General features: G+C 42.2%; 1 protein-coding gene and 1 long non-coding RNA gene across 5 annotated transcripts in view; one reads left to right on the top strand and one right to left on the bottom strand.

Annotated features, from left to right (window-relative positions):
- Positions 1–24,667, bottom strand: part of LOC148097121 (uncharacterized) — an 82,792-nt gene that overhangs the window by 43,537 nt on the left and 14,588 nt on the right. The gene's annotated exons all lie outside the window — the stretch shown is intronic.
- Positions 319–24,462, top strand: kiz (kizuna centrosomal protein). 3 transcript variants are annotated; one of them, XM_006800632.2, is made up of 15 exons: positions 319–491; positions 872–934; positions 1,339–1,501; positions 2,663–2,731; positions 3,950–4,565; positions 4,646–4,895; positions 7,631–7,750; positions 8,340–8,504; positions 9,615–9,765; positions 11,693–11,849; positions 12,259–12,321; positions 13,658–13,744; positions 14,140–14,209; positions 22,264–22,310; positions 24,155–24,462. In XM_006800632.2, the coding sequence occupies exons 1-15, from the start codon at positions 319–321 to the stop codon at positions 24,250–24,252; spliced, it is 2,292 nt and encodes a 763-aa protein (XP_006800695.2). In that variant the 3' UTR covers positions 24,253–24,462. The 3 variants fall into 3 exon arrangements, 2 of the variants coding, with proteins under 2 accessions (XP_006800695.2, XP_087688959.1); XM_087832833.1 differs by lacking the exons at positions 14,140–14,209; positions 22,264–22,310; positions 24,155–24,462 and adding an exon at positions 13,882–14,033 and having other exon boundaries at positions 13,658–13,847; XR_015716957.1 differs by lacking the exons at positions 14,140–14,209; positions 22,264–22,310; positions 24,155–24,462 and having other exon boundaries at positions 336–491; positions 11,693–11,866; positions 13,658–13,725.

Below are 24,667 nucleotides of genomic sequence, written 5' to 3'. Positions count from 1 at the left end.
GTGTGACAGAGCAGGGGAAGCTTATCAAATAAAAGACAGACGTTTGATGGCTGGTATCTAGCCCAGGCGGGTTAGAAACTCTGATAAATAAACAGAAATGACATTTAAACACCTTTACGAACATCTGTGCGTCTTTCTAAATAAGGGGGATTTATGTTCGGGCAAATACTCCAAATACGCTGAAAAACAAATTCTTACCCAACATTTAGTCGATTTTTTTCTTTCATTATTACTCTCGGATTTAATTCGTGCACGTCTCCGTGCTCCAACCACGTGTTCTCTGTGTTTATCCGCAAGGCTTTCTGGGAAGCGGTGCGCATGGCAACCAACGTAAACACCAGTGGCCCCCCTCTCCCCCTCCTCCTCGTCTGCCGCTTCTTCCTCTCGGCTTTGCAACGGCGCCAAAAGCGGGAGAAAATGGCAAGCTCGGCTCGCAGCGAGGACCACTACTACGAAAGGATAACGTCAGCTCAGCAGAGCATACACGAAAGGTGAGGACAGTCGGTGTTTTCGTGTTAAAAAGAGCACGGCCCCGTAGAACCGCGGACTCGAGTTGTCACCGTTGCCGTCTGATAGCCTCACCTTACCCGTTAGCTTCCTAGCGAAGTCCGCGTACACAGAGATGAGCAGATGCTAGTTCTTTAGCCTGCTTACTTGGATTCGTGAATGTGTATAAAGCTGTAACTGATTAGCGTTTGCGTATTAATTAAAGTTAGTCAAGTTCCCATGAAAGTTGCTACCCTGCATTAGCATGTGTGTTATGGATGCTCGCTGATAAGTCTGATGGTTTGGCAATAATTAGCCCAGGAAACCACGGAGGTGCTGGAGCGGTGTTTGTGGGTAACACCGTCTATGTGCGCTCTGTGTGCAGGGAGAAACGGAGGCTGGAGCTGGAGAGGGAGCTGTTTGCTTACTCCAGATCCGATAAAAGAGCGTAAGTCACTGGTTTGAGTTAAATATCCAGTTATATGTGAGTGGACTTTCATCATTGTATATGAAATTGATTTGAAAAAATTCCCATGTATTCATATAGATTCACAGCTGTTTTATTATTTTCATTTGGGAATAAACAATCCAGGCATTTGTGTCAGTTTTTATTTAATACAACGTGTACAAGCATAACACTGCTTTTTTAAAAAAAGGATCTAAATCACGTCTCATAAACACCAACATGCCAGGTCCATCCAGCAGGGCTTAGGTTGATGGGCGACTTGAGAATGAGATTTAAATTTAAAACATATTGTGCTTAACCTTTTCTCCTGAGAAGTCGAGCTCTTATTTTCTGACAATGCTCTTAGATAATATTTCTTTTGAATAATAGTTCTCCACTGCCTTCAGCTTACAGATAAAGTGTTCCAAACTGCGCAGTTATCTCAAGGAAATCTGTGACAGGGAAGCACGAGCGAAAATGAGAAACCTTGAGCTTCTGAGAGATGTGGAGTGCATAGAAATTAGCATGAAGGAATATAGTCCTGACCATGCCCCCCTCCAACAACAAAAGGTAGAACACACACGCTCTGTCTCTCTTTCTCACACACACACATTTGCTCAAGTTCATTTGTTCAGTGGAGTAGCTTTTGTCATTATGGAGTCGTACTGAAAGCAGGCTGTTAGTATGAACAAACACTCCTCCCACTGCGGTGGAATCAGATTTGACAGTTGTACTTTTCTTCTGAAATTTTTCAATTCACGTGTAATAACCAGTAATTACTGCTGTCCAAGCTGTACGTTTAAGAAAACCGTAGTTCTATATATAAAAATATATGTTTATTAGGGATGCTGCGTTTTTATAAACGAGCGTGTTGTTGATGCTCATTTGCCTTTAATGCCTTGCTGCAATTTTAACAGAGCAGACATTTGCTTGCAATGGCTCGATGTGACAATAGTAAACACTCAAACTGTGCAATTTATCATGACAAGCAAATGAATGGGGGAGAAAACAATGAGCCAGTCAGATTATCACTTAAAACTCAACGACAGTGCTTGACAGCTTAATATCAAATTAACAAAATTGGCTAATTATGACTCACCGAGTTAATTGCCCAATATAGAGACTCTGAAGTGCTCCAGAGATTTAGCCATTCTCTCCCCTCAAGCAGTTGGTTTATTTCCTCTTGATGCTTTATGAGTCCTGCATGTTTGCTGTTATTTTGGTCGTCCTGTTGCACTTTGTTTCCATTGTGTAAAATCAGCCACGGTTTTTTTCTGGTTGAACCGTGATGCTTTTGGTACAAAGAAAAACACATTTCTCAAACCGACAGTGAGTATATATATTCCCTCTCCGATTAGCATGTATATTTATCTAGATTTTATTGTAATTGTATTTTTGGTATTTGTGCTGTATGTTAAAAAACATATTTTTAAAGGTCTATTTAAAGGTGTGGCAAAGGTTCTGTTGGAGTTGGCAGTAAGGCAGTGAGTCCGCCCGGCCAAATAAAAATGCTAAGGGGTGTCAGCGTCTGCTTAGAGGACACTCACTTAGGAAAACCCTCTGTTACTGATAGGGGCTGCTTTCAGCTACTTTCCTTATTTATTTTTTCCACTTTTACGCCACATCCAGCTAATATTCAGACAGGTTAGACGAGTTTGCATGACACAAGCCAGCTGAATATTAAAGAAGTCATTTATCTTTTAATTATTAATTCAGTCTTATTTCATACAGGCTGAGTGTTTGAAAAAGATTTCCAAATTTATGGAAGCAAAGAAGAAAATGGAGCGGGAACCAGCAAAGGTATGCAAAAGCATGTGATCACACACATCGCATCCTTTATGTATCAGGTAACCTGCACTCTGTTTGTTTATATTTTTTGAATGATAAATGGTACTTATTTCTGTTTTTCAATGTTTAAAGGTTTATGCTAATTTCAGTTCTATCAAGTTACGTTTTTAGGTCTGGAATAACAAAGGAACGTCGACATTATGCCTGGTAAATCTGTAGAGTCTACATTTAAACTGTGTATCTGTAATAACACAGGTGTCTAATCCTAGCTGCTGAATCTGTACAAGCGATGTAGTTCAAGCCCATGGCTGCTTTCTCCCTTCACTTAAAGCAGTTAAAGCTCTTTTAGATGAAATGTCTAAGACATCTCATAATAACTTGGAGCATGCTGTCTAGAGCAGTCACTTGTAACTGTGTGCAAAACCCCCCTCAGCCTGTCGATATTGTAATGAGCAAAATGGTACCGTCACTCCATTATGCATACAAGCCATTGGCTGGCAGTGTGCATGTCCCTCAGGCTGCAGCATTCATTAAGGGAAGCTTACCGGGCTGAAAGCTGGAGACAGATGATAACGGGATATGATTTTCATATTTAATACATTCCTTGGAAGAGCACACGCGTGCCGCAGATTGATAGAAGAATCAATTGCTACTTTAGTGAAACACTTTCTACTTTGCCCTGCAGCTACCGATGGAATCACTCAGCCAAGAAATTAACTTTTCCTCTTTTTTTACCTACTTTGTGGATCTGCTGGGCAGGCTGCATGGTTTACAGTGAATGTTATTAAGCAGCTAACTGTTTGGTATTTAAGACGCTTATCAGAAAAGAAACAGAAGCCATGCTTTTTGTTATTATGTTTGGAGGGAGGCTTTTTTGCTTCTCTCTCTCCCCGCCCTTGGTGACATTGCAGACATGAATCAAAACTTGTCTAAAGGATTTCTAATAAGATTAAAAGTTAAAACATTGATCCTGAGACATTCTTTTGAAAAATGTTGTGAAAAGAATTCTGACCTTGGCCCAAATAAGCTACGTTTATTCAAATTTCTAAAGTGGATAGCTGACATACTTGAGTTGAAATTCTTTCAAAATAGCACTTATTTAACTGAAACGAGGACTTTGACATTTTAAGCGATCCATATTCATGCCTGCAAAAAATTATTTTATGAGGTAATGAAAAGTTTAGCTGATACAATGAATATATTGTGTGTTTGTTTTCTTCATGAGTGCAGGCTGAAGCTGTTCGTGCACAGCACCGGGACAGATACGTCTCTCGCCCAGCTAAGGATTTTAAACAAGCACCAGTGGAAATTTTTATGGGCCACCAGACCTCCAGAGGGCCTGATGCAGAAGCTGGCAGCACAAGTGTACACTCACACCAAGCATTGCATCATTCACCCAATCGCAGCCTGCACTCCCGCGAGCGTCTACCAAGTGGCCTTTTGAAGGACTTCACAGTCGGCGGAGAGGATGCCGCCAGCAACCGAGCACATTTATCAGATGACATTTCAGGCTCAAACGATTCCCCTGACGACGGTAATTTGAGTGACAAACATGAAAGAACGATGGGGCCGCTCCCATCTGTTCGTGCCTTAGCAGGCACAGCTGGCGGCGTGGCTTTTGGAAGCGATGATGAACGGGAACCTTCACCTTTGGCGACCTTGACGGGGCCTGAGAAGAATCCGTCGCCTGGCAGCAGAAGCCCGACGAGGGCTCAGAATTCCATCGCAGAACACGCCGACTCCAAAGAGGTGGCTCACGAGGCACGCACGATGGAAGATGAAGAGAGAGGTCACGGCCATTTGATGCTAAAAACCACTTTGGGAAAAGAAGCTGAAGAGAGAACAGGTTTGCAGTGATCTTTCTGTCTGTGCTAGACTTTTAAGGCACTTTTTTTCCCTTACACTACACTGTATATTTACATCCAGGTAAAAGTGAGAGTGTCAGCACACTGAGTTCAGATGTGGAGTTGTCAGAGAGCACTGCTAGTGACCTGTCTATTTCTCTGACACAATCTGAGCTGGAGGAGGATGCACCAGAGGGTGGGGCACCTGAGGGTAATGATACTCACGGAAGGCGTGATCACAACCAGCACAGTCCTGAATCGTCTCTGCACTCTAATGGCTCCAAGAAAACACTCCACTTAAACAGCAAAGCTGCAGTGGGGGCCTTGAAAAGGTACAGTATATGTGACTAATGTAGTTTGTTGTCAAAGTGGGTCAGTGAAGAAAAACACCAACATTCTTCCTCAAACGGTGCTCAGTGCAGTCAGCAGTTTCCCTCCCCAAAATTTAAGGCTAAGCGGGCTAAGCGAGGAGAATGTTCTGCACGGCCATGCCGAACCACAGAGGGCTGTTGATGATAGCGAGTGAACACGCTTCCTTTCCACCTTCACATCTGAGGCTGACAGAGAGGATTGTGGGAGTCACGGTTCATGCCACCGTCCTCTCTGTAGTTCAGCAGCAGCTGCGGTGGCAGCGATGCATCTTATAGGGAGAGCTGGGGACCTGTCACCAACAATATTGCCATAATCCAAGATAATGCTGTAACAGAGCAATTTTCTGCTTGAGAGACCTCAGGAAGTCCCCAGTGGAGGAGGAAATTTGTGGCACCATAGAGTGCTGTGGAGGGGTGGGCATGTGGACAGCACTTACAGCCACAAATCCTTAGCGTGATGATGGCCTCTGAGTTGAAGGATCATTTTGGATGGGGTTAGAGCCACAGAAAATCCTATGTGAATGTTTGCACGGAGAGCCTTTGCATTTTCGCTACAGTACGAGGTCTTTTATGAACAGCACCTCTTATGCTCTTAAAAAAACCTTCATTTTGTGTGCACTTTTTTCTTCGCTGCACTCTCAAGGAAAAGAAAACACTGTTTAATGTTTGCCTTCTCTCTGTTCTCGGGTCACATTATGGACTATATTCTTAAATATTACTTCTTTTTCTGTAATTACAAAAATAAATAGTAATTTCTGAGCATTATTGGTATGAAAGGCTTTATTTTTTAATTGGTGTGCTCTCTGTGAGCATCAAAAATATTGTGGAGGATTACGTTTTCTCTCTGAGAGTGCTGCATGTTTGTTTGTGCCCGACTGTGTTTATGTGTGGTCGACTATACTTTTTATAGCATGACCCCAAGAGGAGCCTCAGTCAGGCTGTGCTGGGTAGACAATGCAGTTGGCTGCAGCTTTCATTGTTAACACCGAGAGCTTCTTTGTACGAGGAGAAAACCAGAGGCTTTGATGTAAAGCTCGCAGAGCATCCAGTCTCTATGCTGCGTGTATTTCTCTTAAGGTTAAAGTTTATATCGCCCCCACAGTCGGGGAAAAACAACCTTTTTCTCCTACAGACTCAAATATCGTATAGTTTAATTTTTAACACCATCACAATGCCCTCAACGTGCTTTGCTCTCAAATGTGTTGTCTGAAGTGCTGCATGGGTTTGATTGATTGGTGACAGCATGTGATGCAGTTAACACTGGCTTCTTAAAAATCCCAGTTAATCCCACAGATGGAGCTTAAAGCGTAAAGGATTTTGAAAAAATTGTAATTGCAGTGTCATTAGGGCATTGCTCAGGTATTTTTTTTTCCTGTGGCTTAAATTCTAGTTTAGCAAAGGTCTCGCAAATTTTCACTCTGTATTTTCTGAATTCTGACAGCGTGCTGGGGCCTATCCCCGATTTAGGCAGGTGTAACTGCACTTAGTGTGTGCCGTTATTACTTGTGGTTATATTTTCCGTGTCCTCTTGTGTGTTACACTTGCTATTTGTGCCTGGATGGTGAGATCCGCCTGACACCAGTCACTCAATGGTGAGGCCATTCCATGTGATAAATAACCCCAGAGCCACAACTCGACGCTGTAGAGCAATGCTGCTGCAGAGAGGCTGACCTCTTCTTCCTGGCTAACAATACACTCCTGATGATGTGGACACACGGACAATAGTAGCATCTAAAGTGAGGTTAGAGACCTTGACATGAAAGCTGGCAACAATACAGTAGAGAGAGGGGTTTGCAGGAAAACACAACTAATTCACTTTCTCACTCTCTAAAGGTCTCATTTTGAAGAGCGTTGATAAATAAAGTGGAAAGAGAAAGATGACTATTTCAAGGCCCACGCTGGCAATAAGGGAAAGGGAAAAAAAAGACAGAGCTTTTGCCTATTCTACTTCAGCCACACTGAAGAGGACTTGGCACAGATGTATTGCACACTACAGAATGTCATGGATATAATTCAAGCTGCCAGCTTAATCAGGATGTTACCAGGAAACAACCTGCAAAAAAGAGGGAGCAATTGTTTGCTGACCCCTAACCCAAGAGCCCATTACAGATTGTCATAAATTCTTTTTGGCCTCTTTTTATGTAAGGGGGCTCAGGATCTCTCGGCTTGGGGTTTCTGGGAGAATTCAATGAGGGCCACCCAGAGCTTAATGCTCAAGAAAGAGATGGATTCTCAATATCCACATGCATTAGGCATCCATTTCTCATTTTGTAGCCGCACACAGGACCAGATTAAAGTGTAAATCTCTCACCAAAAGAAATCATCCAGAGGCCCCTCTTTTTGCGTACACTTTTATGCACGAGCTACAACCGGTGATGGAGTTTAACTGTAACGTCATATTATTTCGCAATATAACCAACTCTGCTCGATACCGCATTAATTCGGCAGCAAACAAGCTCCGGATCTGAATGCTGGTATTGTCGAGCTCTTCGCTTGCAACCTGTTATTACACGTGGCAAAATCAAGGAACACGGTGAACTGTTGAAATGCTGTATTGTGGCATGATCACATTCTCCAGCAGGCCTTGAGTACCTCAAGGAAAAAATGTTATCATAGTTTTTTTTTCATTTAAAAAATAGCAGACCTATCGATCATTTTTTGTTCATTCACCACACTAATAGGTAATTTATTTTAAGTCTCTCCCAGGAAGGACTCTTTAATCTGCTAGACAGCATTGAAGGACGACTTCGCAGCGAACAGGCCGGTGTGTACGGCGATTCTTCTGTCGACGGACTCGAGCTCAGTAGAATTATCAGGTACACCCTTAGTGTCTTTCTTCAAACTTTTTAAAACTTGTCTGAATGAAATGCTACACATATTTATTTAATGGGGCAGTTTGTGCAGATGAGGAAAACATATTATCCTTCTGCCGAGGGCTCTCACAGTAGATGAAGTGTCATTACCGCCATGCGTGCATCTTTATTTCCGAGGGGTTTTCAGACACGTGGGATTGTTATAGTAACCGCTCAGAGAGAGCATTGTGCACATGATCTATTAGATAAAGGTTGGTTTTTGTAGAAGATAGAAGATTTATAGGTCACGATTCATTTACAGCAGTAGTGAAATACTGATTAACAAAGGCGAAGCTCTCCGTCTGTACAAACGTCACATTTGTGAATGATGTCGACAACATCTTGGGCCATTCTGTGTCACAACCCTTGGTAGAGCGTTTAGCCATGCTGTGATATTATGTGAGCTGGAGTGCACGCGCCTCGATGTGTATGATTATACTCACATTGTGTGTGAAGTATTAGCAGTTGTTCGATGTACGCCGTGTACTCCTGACCTGCTGGCAGAGCCCAGAGCTCCATGGCAATAGCTGACTGCTCTCTATATATTGGGAAGCCTTTGTGACGATGGAGCGGGCTTGAATGACGAGGACCTTGGAGCGTGTGGAGCAGTCGTCCTTCGTGAGCTTCAGAGGTTGTCATGGAGCACAGAAAAGGGCTGCCTGCTACCACAGGATCTGGTGTGTGCTCATCAGGCCTGCACTGAGCCTAATGAAATAAGGTAAGGCTCCTGGTTTGTCTGCGAATCCTGCGCCAGAAACTGACACCAGCCTGTGCATGTTTTTTATATTATGCATTCATGTTGCAAAAACAAAACAAAACCACAGGCTGGCTTATTTGTGTGCAATTGCAGTTTTTGTTTAGCGTTATATTTTCATTTACTTTTGAATTGTGATGATGTAAAAATTATGCCTATGTACATGTTATGTAAGTGTATGCATTGTTGCTGTTTATATATAGATGTATGATAAAATTAGGTGATATTTTGGGCGTGATTATCTACTTGCACCACCTCACAATGGAGTCGTTCAGAGCACAAATATCAGTGCTGTAAAAGCTGCAGAGTTCAATAGATATTTGTCTTCTTTTCTTGAGGAAAGTGAGCCACCTTACAGTACGCGTGGATAGCTGTGTGTGCATTTGATTTTATGTTACTATTATTATTATTTTTTTCCCTTCACTAGACTGTGGGGAGGGTCATGCACTTACAGCAGTCAGAGAGATTTCATGCTACTATTTGATACAGTCTCCCTTGTCCACAAATGTAAAAGGTCATCTTCGGTGTCACCTCACACAGTAACACTGCGTGGGTGAATGTCATGAGTAAATTAAAATGCCCTATCTGCGACTTCCAGTCCTTTGGATAATGAGTAGTTATACTCTGAGCTAAATCCATGCTCTGCTTCACTACTCTATTGATTTCACTGAGACCTTTCCTGCTATATAGTCAATTCAAAGGAGCACATCTAGCAGTGTCCCCCCTCTTTCCTCTGGAGATCCCTGCTGGCTGACCTCGACCTTTTTATTCAGTTTTTCCAACCTGAATCAATTTTGCTGTCTGTGTCTATTCAGTGTTAACTGGAATTCATTAATAATCCATCACCTCTGAGTTGTTTTAGGATCTAAAAAGGCTGCTTAAAAGAAGAGCTCTGAGAAATGTTTTATACTGGAGGTGTTCCAAACTTTTCAGCTTCTTCGCTTTTCTTGATTATCTAATTATCTTTGACTTTGTGCGGGTATAATTGTGATTTATGTTCATATTTCCTGCTGCGTGCTCAATGACAAAGCCGCTATTTCTCTCCGTCTAATCCCACCCCCGTCCTCGCCGCAGCACCAGCCTCCCTCCTAATGCTGCTCGGCTGTGGGATCGCTGGTTCAAGCACGCCCTTGTGCTCAAGGAGCGCCGCGTCCTCAGCGCTGAGCGCTTGGTCCAACTGTTCACACCGCTGCTGCTCAGCCGTCATGCCACCTACAGCCACCAGGTAGCGTCGAAGGCACATCCACTCCAGCGACACGCACGCAAACACAAACAGGAGGTCACACACTTGCGCACCGATATCCGCACGGAAATATGGCCCCCTTTTTTCCCCTCTTCTTTCCAAACGAGCGAGTGTTTTTGTTTCTCTGCTTGTTCCTTTGCGCGTGTTTTTGAAGAGGAGTGCAGTTACTGCTAAATGCCCTCTTTGTGTCTCGTGCTGGAAACTAAGCCCTGGCCTCCTGCTCATCAGATTGCTCCACACATTGACCTAGACAGAAGGGAAACCCTGACCCATGTCGTAATCGCAAATTACAGCCTCAGCTTGGCTTCTTTCATCTCATGTGGTGTATTCATCTGAGAAACACTTGCTTTTAATTTAGTATTAGCCAAAAGTATAGCCATCAGTTGGGTCTGATTGAACGAGGGAGCCATTTGGACCTTCTACTCAATGGGATTATTTTAAATTTCCCACTCATTGACCTTGCGGATCATGCTCAATTAAACAAAGAAAGAAATGACAAAGAATATTCCCACTCAGAGCTCAACGATGATGTCAAGAGACATGTCAGCAAACCCACTATCTGGCTGCCGGAGTGATTATCTACACATGCAGGTTTTTGTCTTATTAATTTTTGTGGATTCATGTTATGTGGGTTCCTGTGGCTGTAGTATTGCTGACGCAGTGAGAGAAGCAAAGAGGGAGACTGTGCAGCCTCTTAAAAGTATGCACTGACAAAAGGAAGAGGGGTGCTGCCATCCAAATCATTGTATCCAAGCACACGAGGAAAAGCCTGAGTGGAAATCTTTCTTTCTCTTCAGCGTCCTCACTCCATCTCCATCTATTTCTCCGTCTCGTCCTCCCATTTCTCCGTCTCTCTGTCCTCTCACACAACAGCTTACTCTCCACACACACAAGAGAAAACAGAAATTTCCATTCACGTCTTGCCACACAGCCTGGCTACTCTGACAAATGGGAGCATGCAGCTCGCATGCACACACTCAAAGAGGCCCTTTGAATATTCAAGTGCTAACAGTTGCATTCATTGATATTTAAAATGCAGTGGGTCTGCGAGAGCCCTCAACCCACGGTACATTTGACTAAATCTAAAAAAAAGGAACAAAGAGGGATATCGGGGACAAGGATCAAGACAGTTTTTATTGTGCAGCAGCATCAAATACCAAGTGGCAAACTCAGATTTTCCCGTGTTTGCGTCTCTTCTGCTCTCTGCAAATGAAAGCGTGAACATCGTCGGTCGTAACTGTGACCTACTAATAACAACTTACAATGCACTTAAAGTTTGTCACCGTCAAAATCCTCCTGATCATCCGCTCCATATTAGCGCTCATTAAAAGTTGCAAATGGCCATCTGAGGCTGAGAGGCAGTCTTTGATCACAAAAGAGAAACGGCGATGGCAGGATTTGATACGGGGGAGGGAAGAAGGAGAGAAAGGAAATCGGCGTGTGGCATCTCGCTGCTCCCCATCTCCTGGAACAGCTCCTCTTAATTGTGTATCCTCTTCTCCACAGAGATAAAAATGAGCAGAGTGGGAGGAAGAGAGTAGTTTGTCTCAATCCTCTCAGCCAAGAGGGAAGATATCTGGGACGTGTTGCACATTAACACCGGGGCGATTGCATTCTTTAGGCAGTTCTCTAATCTCATGGATGAAAAGAGAGAGTGAGAGGAAAAAAGTGTGATTGAGAGGGAGAGCGGGAGCGAAAGTGTGCGAAATCATCTTTTTTTTGAGTTAAACGAGTGAGACAATTTCAAGTTATTTTCTCTTGCCGTTTGAACACACATTACAGCTGCACCTCTGTGCGAGCAGCCGTGGCCAAAGTAAATGACTTGCCTAATCGGCGAGAGTTCAATTTGACACTTCCTTCACAAAATGAGAACAATTAAGAGTGTGGTTTTAATTTGTGCTGCTCGCAGGCCAAAGTGCTGCTGAGGACACTTCTGTCCCGGTCCAGTGAGGAGTGCCCCTCAGCAGAGGACGAGAGTGACTTATCTTCTTTATGTGGTCCTCCTTCTCTGCTGGCTGACGGGGATGCGAAGCCTGCCAGGCCCGTACGGAAGCAACGGATCCAAGGTCACTGACGATGATTGGTATAATATCACCAGGCGTGATCATTTCTAATTATGAAAAGGATGCTAATGAAACGTTAATATGGGTTTGGGTTTTAACAAAACATTCATTCTTGTGATTCCACGCTGTGATAAGTCATTGTGTCATATGTCATATGTAACAAGACCATTAATTGGAGGAAATATGGACTTTTTTTTCTGGAGACCAACTCTGCAGAGACTAAAACTTCCCTTTCATGAAAGAAATCAATTTCACCATAGAGCTTTTTTTTTTTTTTATAAATCCCTCACAGCGCAGTTTTCATCCAGCCATCCTTTCAGAGCTAAAGAAAGACCCCCCCATTCCCATTTCTATCCCTAGACTCCCTTCTTCCCTGCCATTGCTTCTCACTATGCGCTTCCCTTTCTTACAGAACTACAAAGTGCTGAAGAGGACAGCCAGGACGAAAGCCCTGTGGAAAGTGGTCCTATTAGAGGTAAAAAGGCATTGCCGGTGCCCCAGCATTCACACTGTCCTTATGTTGTGGTTTGTTTTCTTCCCACTGCAGTGAATAATGGGCTCTTTTACACAATGGCTGAGGCAGGATGATCAAGGTGAATCCAGGGTCAAAGTCCCACCTGAAGAGCTGCGCTAGTTCTCTCTAATTATCTCCGAGAAAACACTAGCTGTGTTTTCAGCGCGGTCTGAGGCATTCTAGCAAAATTGATAATTCACTGCCCCGGCATAATGCGGCCGCTTTAATTGTCAGGGCGCCAGGGTGGGAAGCGCAAAAGATCTGTCGTCGGTTCTCATTATCTTCTAAACAATGCTCCGGCAAGGCTGGACTTAAAATACTAGATGTGACGGCATCCTGGAAGCAGTCGGCGCGCCCGTCCCTCAGCTGCACCTCTGAAATGTAAAGCAATCCTATATTACCCTCGGCTATCAGATTTCCTACTGGGTTTTTCATGTGTCCGCATCCCTAAGGTGCACAGCCAGCAAAATGAGTCCAGTTTCCAATCGCTACACTTAATCAAAAGAGACATAACCAGCTTAAAAAAAAAACTTGACTAAAGATTTTGCAAGGAAAGGATTTTGCTGTGCTGAGCGACATCAATGTCACAATCAAAAACGGTGACCTTGGAACTGATAGTAATTGCCAAAACATGCACGGCTGTAGACCTGCTGGGGTTTTTGAGACTACGTGTAAAAGCAGTGGCTGTATGAAGTGGAGATTGGAATGCACTGTAAACATGGCGTGGCTTTCAACAATGATTAAAACCTGTGTTTTTATTGTGAATCCCGGTTGAAACTGTTAGGACTTGGACACAGAAGATCACAATTTTGCTTTGCCTTTCATATTCTTTCTTTGAATGTGTACTTTTTGTAACATCAATGAGATAACAGCCCATTTATTATGTACTTTTGCCAGCTCCGTGTCTCTCCTCCACTCAAATATGATACCGCTTTTCGTGTCACGGAAAGTAATTACAAGTGTTTCTTTTATTTTTTTTTAAACGCAAAATCAATCATTCCCTTCCTGGTAGGGGATGCTGAGATAATGTGAGATGCTGATTGCCGTCTCATGGAAACTGTCGCTGCATACTGTAGGCTTGAATCAACAGTTTAGCTGAATGAGCAGAGTGTTTCTCACCCACTCTGTTAAGTGATGAAACCAAAAAAAAAAAAAAAAATGGAGCCACTGAAGCGTGTTGTCTCATCAAACACAGAGTCCTGTGAAAGTTGGAAACCTGGGTTACAAGCAAATATTTGACCGTGACTTTGTGTGTGTGTGTTTGTGCCTGTGTGCGTCCACGTGTGTCCCTAAATAGAGACAAAAGCATATCAGTTACTTAAACAATCAGCCATGATGGAAAGGCGGCAGAGTTCTGAAGAGGAGGAGGAGGATAGCCTCTCAGGTAAGGGATGTGGTCCACTCTTCCAGTCAAGTAGGGAACAACTGGAGCCTAATCATTGGTTACCATGGAAATACGTGGACACGAGAAGCAACAGTTCTCTTCTACGCTCACATTTCTGCTCAGTGAAGTTTCAACAAATCCCATTTTAACTCCACAAAACATATCATAGATTTTAGTTATCACATAATATGTGATAGGCGCCATATTCAGGGTGGATGCAAGAACTTTCAAATGGATTATTAAAAAACATACTTTGAATACGAATTCACTTACTCATAGCATAGCACTGCTATTAGCCTTACATGTTTCTATATAAGAATACAAGGTAAATTAGCTTGTGATGAGATCAATCAAGAAATCAAATGGTTTCATCCAGCCCTGTTTGCTCTTTTAAGGAATAAATTGTGGCCATGAAGAGGACCTGCGGAGGGCCAAAAGCTCCTCACATCAAGACCCTTACCCTCGGTAAGAACATTGTTATTATTCAACGGGCCACACGAAATGGGCCACCAGACACCAAAGTGGTTGATGTACATTTGCATGGCTGCTCTCATAATTCCCTGTTCATTTCCATAAGATCAAGGGGGTCCCACCCATTAACTCGCTTACAAAGACAAAAGGTCCCTAAAGCCCCCCTCTTACTCACCGTTTGCTGGGTTCAACCAGGTTTTAGAATTCAAAAGCAGATCGGCTACCACAAAAATAAATCGGAGCCCTAAACCGTCTTCAGGGTTGTTGTCAAAACGCCAACGTATCACGTCAAGAAGAGAATCGGGGACGACGCTTTTGGAAGAAGCCGGCTCGAGTGTTGACAAGGACAAATGTCCTTTCATTTTTCACCCTTGAAACATTTTTAGGCTGGTCAAATCAGAGCTCTAAGTGGTTAAGAAAAGAACATCTAATGATAAATAGCTCAGTGGAAACTAACACCGCCACGGTTACATTTGAATATCAACACGACTTCATCAAATCTGCAATTGCATGTCAGGTCCTCAGAGCACCTCTTCACTGCAAACCATTTGGGCTCTAGTAATGGCTGGGTAAACGTTATGAGGAATAATCTTCTCTGATTTCATGTGATTACTGGGCACCATGCTGACACAAGGGCCGAAGTCTGCATCTCCCTGGCCTGGCAAGCAGGCGCTCCCAGTCTGCCTATTAGCCCAGGGAAGGGTCTAATGGCCTGGCTCTATTGTGGTCCTCATAGCTGCTGATGTCTGCCACTACCAGCCCGGGTGACCAACCTCTTTAATAAACATGAGCCAATTTTGGGCCCAGACCCTCTCAGATGGTGCCCATCTCCCTGTCATTAATGTGCATGGGAAGTCCGCAATATCTGTGATTAAACAAAATTTGCAGAACAGAAATTAGACTGCAAAACAAAATGCCACGTGGAGTTACGAGACACAAGTTGTGTACACAAGAGAAATTGGAAAAACGGGTAGTTATGCATGGCCAACACTTTATTCCAACTGGAGTGCGGAAGGAAGCACCGAGCACGTCTTTGGTCATACTCGGAGTGGCCGTGCGCCCTGAATAGACATTTACAGACATTTACTGATAAAAGAAGTGATATTGGACTCCTCTATGTAAGGATCCAGGTAAGAGATCAGAGTCTGAGTTAAAACAGCTCGTGCACAGATGATGCTGTAATTAGTCCATATTAAGTAAATAATGTAAAGTAAAATGATATTACATCATAACATTTGCCCTGCTCAGTCCACTTACAACATATATATATTTTTAATAACCCTTTCAGGCAGTTTTGAACAATATGTCTCGTATTAGTAGACTGATAAGTTTATATTGTCTTCTCTAGTTCTTAAAAATAAATCCCTGATGCTTAGACACAGTGGGGGAGGGAGGCAATACAATGCAGAGGATGCTGGAGGAGATGGCTGGTTGGATATGGAGAGGGTTTAGTCACAAATAAACTTAATGAAGTAAATGACAGCTGTTGGGACAGTTGGATTTCCTTTAGATCACAAATACAATTTGTTTCATTTTAATGTTCATTTTGACCCAACACCAATCTCTTTGTTTGGAAGGATTGTGATTTTGCTTTTCGTCGTGCATTTCCAGAACAGGTTTCATCCTAAATGTAATTTAAAGCAGTATTTTGAAGGACTTTATCGTAACTTGTTTTTACCTGCTGCCGCTCCGATACAGCAATCGCTCCATTTCTCCCTCAACGCTCAGATGTAAGCATTCCACTTACAACAGTCACTTCTTGCTCTTTATTGCTTCCACAAGTGGTCTGGAAGCCCCGTGCTTAAGCAGAGGCGTAACATCGCCCCATTTTCCTCCTTCTTTCTCTTTGCGTCTCGCTCTCTCTCTTACCCTTTTTCTATCTGTTTGCCCCTCTTCCTCGCCGTCTTCCTGTGTTTTCCTCTCCCCTGTCTGTGTTAATTATTTGCTTTATTTTGTCAGCGAGCTGATGACTGACTTCAAAAGGAGGATGGAGCTGGACTCGAAATAAAAAAAATGGCTTCCTCTCTGTTGTCTTAGACAATAATTATGATTTGCCAGTTAAGCCTAGACTACAGCAGAGGGATTGTAGTTTAAAGCAGAGGCTTTGGTGCAAAAAATGCATTTATAGCCCTTTGTGAGGCTTCTCATTATGTGTGGGCCTGATTCATTAAGTAATTGGTTTGCAGTTGTTTACATGAGTATTAAGGCCTTCTATTCAGGGCCTTTGAGAGATACATTGTGCAAATGTTGCATGTTATGAATGCAGAATGAGAGGCGGGGGGCCAGTGCTATTGGCCAAACACTGCACTCAGCTGAAAAGCGAGAGAAAAGCACTGGGTGCTGCTTTGCATAGCAATGACTGGGGTCTTAATAAGCTTTACAGATTAAATACATGCAGTCTATACAAGATGCAAAGAGATACTCTTAACACATTTATATGTGCTCATTTCACTATTATGAAGTTGGAGAGAATTGGGCTCTTTCATATTCTTTTGCTTTCCAGTGTCTCTCTTTTCCTCGCTCTCTCCCACACAGTGTTTTTCAGTTAGACACTTTTATGGAATGTTCTGTTTATTGTATTATAACTCGCGGGGAAGCGACTGATCTGCAACATTTATGAAGGATTTGTCCATTAGAAATCTTTTGCTGTCTTTGTGAGTAGCAAAGTAAAATCACTTTGTGGTTGAGTGGGGATGAAAGGAATAATGCACGAAGGAGTGAGTCTTAATAAGCAGCTGCACTCCATGTAAAGACCACTTGTTCCCCTTTGTATGCGAGTGCATGCCACTGCTTCCTCTCGTGCAAAGAAACATTGTGCTCCTTTCTACTGTAGGCATTTCAGATGGCACTCCTTTCTTGTTTTTATTTTGGGGGTTTTAATACCTTTTTTATGCCCTCCCCGCTCCATCGCGTATCCCCATTTTTGATCCAGAGACGTGGGGAGGGGGGGGAATGCTCGAGCACATGTGCACAGACGCACAAAACAAAATCTGCAGCCATCAGATGGGGTGATGATTGTTGTGCCTAGTGCCTGCTTGACAAAAACCTTGACTCAACAATTAGTGGTTTACAGCTTTGCTTTGGACAACAGGATGTGCTCAAGCATTCGACCTCAGATCATTCAGTGTGTCAAAATCAGAAGCTGCGTGCGTGCGTGTGTGTGTCTTTCCTGCACACACACACACATATGTGCAGGCTATGTGAACATGTCACAATTCACTGGGAGGAGAGATGGAGGGGTGAGAGGGACCAGAGCTGAGAAGGGGGGAGGACACGTAAAAGAGAAAGCAGGACATGGAGGGGGAGAAAGAGACGGTAACGGACAAAGAAGTATTAATAGGTGGAAAATCGCAAATCCAGAATCCAGAAACGACACAAGGAGCACAAAGACAGCAGAATAGTTGGCCATGTGAGACCGAGCTGCCTTTTACCCATAATGCATCTGTTCTTCTAAATGTTTTTATGGTTATAACGTCAGGCAACAAAGTTGTTTTTCTGTGCGTAAACATTTGACAGTATGTTAGCTGCACCCACCCCACCCCCACCACTCCACTACCACAAACAACCATGAATAGATAAAGGCAGCATTTAGAGACTCCAGCCAGAGGAGGTCACTGTGCTGCTCTGGCGCTCTGAAACTGATGAATGCCTGATTGCTCTTTTATAAAAGAAGCCGTCTTTCAGGCATTTTCTGTTTCTGTGTTTTCACATTTTATTTGCGATCACTTTATTTAACTTTGGGATTCGTTTAGGTTGACGCAAAACTTTAAAGCCAAAGACAGCACATGTGTTTTCCTCACTGTGACCCGTGTTGTTATTGTTCAAAGCAGCTTAGATTCATTTACTCAGATGTTTCCGGTGCTTTATTTTCCTGTTTTCTCTACATTATTGTAATTTTTGTGTCGGACAGCCTGCAAATTTCAGTCCACCCTCGCTTAGATGGGGCGTTAAAAAAGTGTAACCTGATCTGTCCTTCATCCATCCCTCACACTGGCTGTCTCCACTAGACTGCCACCAGTCAGGACGAGAGCCCGCCGTGTTGAAATCATTGGCCCAGTGCCTCTTTCTCTGAGTTGCAGTACTTACTCATTGCCAGCAGAGAGCACTCACATGTTAGAGAGCGCCCACTCACAGTGCACTCACAGTTGCCTCTCACTGTTTGCCCCCACTGAGGGCTATATCCTGCTACCATTCAGGCCTGTTAGAGTACATCTAAACGGAGCCTAAACAATGTTTCTGCAGGGTCATAGCTGGGATGGGAGTAGGAGTTGATGGGAATGATGAGGTGATGGGTCTCCCTTTACCTTTAGACAAGCACAGCCGCGCAAAAGTGCTATTGTGCTATTAGCATTTGTGTGTGGGTGGCAGAAGCTTATAAAAAAAAAAAGGCAGGGTAAATAAAAGCAGTTTTCTAGCTGCTGGCAAGGCTGTGCTAAATGCTTGGTAAGCATTATTTCCTCTTACAGTATTCATTTCCCCTAATGTAACTGCAGGACAATGCATGAAAAAAATCTTAAATATGTCCAAGAACATGGATTTAGTGTCATGACTCGAGCATGAACGTGAGCTTAAATTGTAAATTTGACACACTGTCAAGTTAAAATGTGAGATTTTGCTTTTTTTTTCTGTTCAGTCCAGATTTAACTGTTGCACATGAACACGTTTTACTATAATAGGTCATATTTAACTTGCAACTTAACTGTGTTAAAAAACTGTATTAGTAGTTTTTATTTGTTTCAAAAGAAAATGAGAAATATTCCATAAAACTGGAGCGAGATGGTGCTCACAGAGTCAAACGTAGGGTTTTTACAAAAAGCAGAGAATTATTTAAAACACAGTTGCAGAAATCCCAGGTACTCTCACATAAGTGAATCACTGTGTTAATCCACAAGAAGTGTGCCAATTTTTTTTTCATTATTCAATTTGACTAATCCAGTTTCTGCATGTAAAATATGTGGTAACATGATTGTCCTTGCACAAAAGTGCTATTGTGTTATTACGATGTGTGTGTGTGTGTGTGTGTGGGTGGCAAGCTTAAAAAAGACGGGGTAAATAAAGGCAATTTTCTAGCCATCAGCAGCAGTATTAAATTCTTGCTAAGCATAATTTCTTCCAATAGTCCTCACGTTCCCTAATGTGACTGTTGAGTGAAATACAGCTTCAAAAAGACTTCTTTAAAAACTACTACAGTCTATGTGAGGATGGTTTGTATCCTTATACTTGAGGAACTGATGTATTGCCATCTAACTATAATAAAGGTTTTGTTATTATAAAGTGCATACTATAGTCAACCTACTTGAGTTATTGTGCGACTGTAGCTTTTGTTCATTTCTGCGCTCCTTTAGCTCTAAAGCATGAACATGGTTTTTGTGCCAAGAGCTAAAGCAGTAGCTTTTTTGTATGTGTGTTTTAGAAGACTAGATACTTACTTGCTGAACTACTACCACAGGCTAATACAGCACACAGCAGTAAAGCAGTAAAATGGCACGAAGAGCAAAATGTGAAGAATAGTCTTTGAAGCCTCTGCCATGGACAGATTGTGTTAATTTTAAAGAAGTGTGTCGTTTCTAGCTGATCATACCAACTTCTGTTCTTACAATGTGTCATAACATGATATTAAATTTTATATTTATCAGATTTTATATTTCACACATTGTCATTACCTTTGTATTGTAATGACAGACAATGTATTGTCATAACGCAAACTATAATAATGTAAAAATACACCCACACACGTGTAAATTTATCATACGTTGAAAAACAAGTGTTTTACTTAACAAAAAAACTAAATAAAAATTGAGAGAAATACTTATGTGTGTCAAATATATATAAAGCTCATACATTTTAAAGCTTATGTTGAACTCTAATGCAGAGTAGACAAAAAAACTGTTAAAACACGACATAAACAACAATATGAAACAACTGCAAAGGCCACGAAAAGCGAATGAGTGCGGGGTTGAAAAAGAACATTACAATAGCTGTAATTTGCATCATTTTACACATTACATTCACCTCTGTGTGGCAGAGCTTGTAAAACACTGGCCAGCTCAGTCTTACATATTCAGATCATTGCCTCAATTAAGGGAAACTCAGCAGAAGATGAACTGGCATAAATGTTTATGGAAACTGAATATTAGATTGGTGAGGTCAGATCCAGGCTGGGCTCTCTATGGTAATAGACCCGTCTTGAAATCAGTCCTGTCCCTCACTGAAGTGGAACAGCTGATAGGCCATTCCCATCCCGAGGGGAAGTTCGAGAAAAGAAAAGCCCAATTTACTCGCTGTAACAGCTATTATTGTGGCAAAGGAGAGGAAGTAATGGTATAGATTATTGCTGTATTTTTGCTGCCGCAGGGTCTGGCTGGGATCTGTTGCCTAACCGTTGTAAATGGATACACTATTCGCCGTAGTTTAATGTTTTTACTTTATTCGGTTTAGAAAGCTGAGTCGTGGTAACACTTGGATTTCCTCATTGTGTCCATCGTGATTTTTGCGCTGTAGTGCAAACAAAGGAAAATAAATCCTGTTCTCTCCAAATAACGCAGGTAATTCATTTCATGCACCATACAGACAGAAGGTGTTAATGTGTTAAACACACATTAACACAAATTAATTTATCGATGCAGTTCCTCTATTAGCATGGTCAGACAAACCAGTACATAACACAGTATCATCACTGGTTAAATACTGTTTGAGGATATGTTAAAAATCAAAAATAGCACTTTAGATTTAAGCCACAATTAAAACAATCTGCACTGATCTTTATTTACATAAATGTGTGTATTTAGCGAGATATTTCTACACGAATAAGCACATTTTGGAAATCCACAGTTCACCATCAGCTTGCAGGCAGGCTGATTATGTGCTCTCGGGCCATAGCTTTTGTTTTCTCCCCCCACTGCTTTCCTTACTGCTTCCCTGCTTTGATTTTATTGCGTTTTAAGTGCCAGAGGTTCAGTCTTCTCTCTGAACAGATGCACGAGTCGTCCAAACGTCCTGTAGGAAGTCCTATCAGCATATGAATGTAAAGGTTATATGCTAGTAATTAGACCGGCTCTGCGGTATATAGCTTGTAGCACAGAGCAATCTGCTCACAGTTAGGAATGGGAGGTGCGTCTTTGTTCTCTCATTCGGTCCTAAGTTTAGAAAATAGCAACTGGAACGCAGCCAGAGTAATTTGGTCCTTATACTCAATGTACAGTCACATGTGCCAAGAGGGAGTGATGAGGAGATGAGGGTGATTGAGAGGGTGACAATCAAAGAGGTCACGGGTTTGAATTGATGCAGATGGAAAAGCGGACGAGATTTTTCATCTGTTTGAAACTCTGCATCGTTTGTTTTTTTTTATAAGAAAGAATCAAATATAGGAGAGCCAACAAATAAGCAGTATGGATGTGTATGCTAACCTGGGCGATGAGGAGGATACATTGTGGGCTTTTGAATAGGCTCTGTGATGATGTAAATTAAAGAGGACGCCTTTAAAAGTGGAACAGGGGGCCTTATTGCATATGCATCGAGGCAGATCAAAGCCTTTTCGGAGGTCACACATTTACATAGCGATATCACCAGAGCTATGGGAACCTGGCAACCCTGTCTTTGGACTATTTTTGAATAAAGAGGGCCTTGTGGAAGTCCTTTGGCACAATTACACAGGAGTCAAGGAAGTTCCCTTCACCACGATGGTTCTAGCCATTAAATATCATCTTTTGGAATTAATTAGGCGTCTTCGCGCAAGTCTGTTTTGGTTGTTGTACGTATGCCAGTTGGACTGATTTATTTGTCTGTGTGTTTTATTATACTCAGACAAGATTTCTTTTACCTTTGTGACTTCATACACAAAATGTACTGCTTTGGTTAGTTTGTGTGTAGTCCGTAACCTGATTACAAAGACTGATATCTGAATTGACGTATTTCACTTGCAGCATTTGGTTTTAAAGTCATGTTAAAGTTTTCTCTTCATTTTCTTCAGCAGTGAAAAAGTAAATCTCTCTCAAAGAGAGCCTGCGGTGACAACTTCACAAGGCTATTAACTATCTTTGTGTTTCCAGGAGAGAGAAGGCGAGCTCAAAGGCTCATTCTACGCTACAGTCAGAAGGTGAGTGTACACTAAATTATTTTATTTGAGTGAAAACACACAGTGTCAAAAAGAGGTTAATGACACCAAACGGATCACCATAGAGAATCCATGTGTTTACACCTGTGAAATTATTCAGAAATTTAAGCTTCATAAAAATACCATCTATTTGATTAAATCTCTCTCTAAATGCAGCTGTACCTTTTTGAGGATGTCTGTATAAAATGTGACCGTGAAGCCAAGTCAGGTTCCTAAAAGATTAATTTGAAGCAAGCGCTACCAACTCGATTAATAAAAAAAAAGCTAAAATGCTTTTATTTTAGGGGACATGCTGTGTCTTTGTCAACTTAAACAAAAGCCCTGAACTTTGAGGCGTTTAAGGTACTGCTCTAAATAATAAGCAGAGAGAACATTGCTGACTCTACAATGTTATGAGCTGCAATCAGAGAGTTCCCATGGACCACCAGGCCACCTTAATCAGTGCTGCTACATTTGATTTCATTGAATTGAATCTTCTCCACTGTGTTAAATCGGCAGTGCTTTAACTTGATTTTCAAATTTGGAGAATTAAACAAATTGCAGGGAGGCAAATCTGCAAATGACTTGAGAGAATTGTGTCAGTGGAGCAAAGGAGACCTCCCTATTTTCAGTGCATTAGATGCTTGGAAACAAAGGTATCACAGTGCAGGTTTCGGTTAAATGTTCCTGAGTTGTCTCAGGATGGGACTCTACACTGACAAACTGATCCTAGGGAATTCACAGTGCACAGCTCTAGGTCCAAAGATGCATAAGGAGATGATCATGAAGGGGAAATTGTCCTAATTTGAATTGAACTACAGTTTGGATTCTTATTGGCTAAGCTCAGAATTTTTTTTATTAATTAGTTATTGGTTGATTTTGTTTGTACATGTACAGCTGTGATCAGACCCAAAATTCTCCAAGCACAAAAGACCTACATTAAACGCACGATCTGATATCCTCATGTTGGTGTTGTTCCCAGATCATCATACTAAAGGTTGTTCCAGGATCAACATTGCAAGTGACCAATCAGAATGTTGTGATGTCATACTTTTGCGACTTCGGGAAAAACCGGCGTAAAACAAAAAACTGTACTTAAGCTGCGAGAAACCGCCTTTGTCCGCCGATCAACGGACCCTGACCCTGACCCTAACCCTTTAATAAACGCTAAGAAGAATTGATATTGTCCTTGCAACATTGGAATTTCATAAATGCACGAATGGGTTGGTGCGCAAAAGAATAACGTCACAATAATGTGATTGGTCACTTGCAATGTTGAACCTGGAACAACATTTTCATGATGATCTGGGAACAACACCAACACGACGATATCAGATCATCCTACATTAAACACACACACCGATGAGCTGCAGCATTAAAACCACCTGACTATAATTACGTTCAGACCCCCTTCTGTCACCATAACACCTTTGTCCCATCGGTGCTCGGCGCGGTTTCCTCAAAGCAGTTTTGGCGGAGCGCGTTATTGCATCGGGAGAGGCTGCTGCTGTCGGGGAGCGCTTTGCCGCGGAGCCACGTTCAGTCTGTAAAGTTTTAAGTATAAAAACATCGACGTGAATGTCAGCAATGAAGCTTTTCTAGAAGAAGTTGTAAAGACACGCTCACCTGGCAGCAGTTTTAACGTTAGGGCTAATTGGTATATAAACTGTGTAAAAGCAAGAATGTTAAGATTGTCAAGGTGAGCTTACTGGAATGCTTGCAAAGAGAGTATAGAAATTAAATACTTATTCTCAAGATGTCCACAGTAACGGTCCATTTGAAGCTTGGAGTGAGCATTCTGCCACAATAATGTAATCCTGTGTTGTTCTTTGTGCCTCTCTGTATAGATTTCTGGGGTCAATCGGATGACAGCAACTCTGAGATTGAAGCAGCCTTGCGTCCTCAACCTTTCAACAGCGATGGCATTTATGACTTCTACGAGTGATATTTCCACCGAGATATTTTTTTAATGCACTATATTATATCACTGCAAAATCTGCGGCGGATTGACTCGTGGTAGTTCACCTGCTGACCATTATTTTAGTGGTCTGCGTTGTAAATCGTATGCGCACTGTATCATAAAAACAAATAATAAAGTTGACAGCTCTCACGCTGGGTAAAGTATGTGAAGAGTTGTCCAACACGCTGATGTTAACCCTGCTTCAGTCTCTTTATCTGAACAACTCTCCCAGCTCATAATAACAGCTCGAAATAGATTAAACTGATCTTTTAAAGCGATTTGTTTGCACTAGGCTGAAAATCATGCATTTTGAATGCCGCGAGCATCTCCGAGTGCTCTACCTCCAGCATGCTCGAGTGTAGTGATGTGAGTCACCTGTGAAATGACAAAGCACAATGGC

This window comes from Neolamprologus brichardi, chromosome 19 (assembly GCF_056152115.1).
Source record: "Neolamprologus brichardi isolate AB-2024 chromosome 19, ASM5615211v1, whole genome shotgun sequence".
In the NCBI taxonomy this organism is placed as follows: Eukaryota; Metazoa; Chordata; class Actinopteri; order Cichliformes; family Cichlidae; genus Neolamprologus; species Neolamprologus brichardi.
Note: the sequence above shows the minus strand (reverse complement) of the source record. Positions and strands in the feature narration are given on the sequence as shown.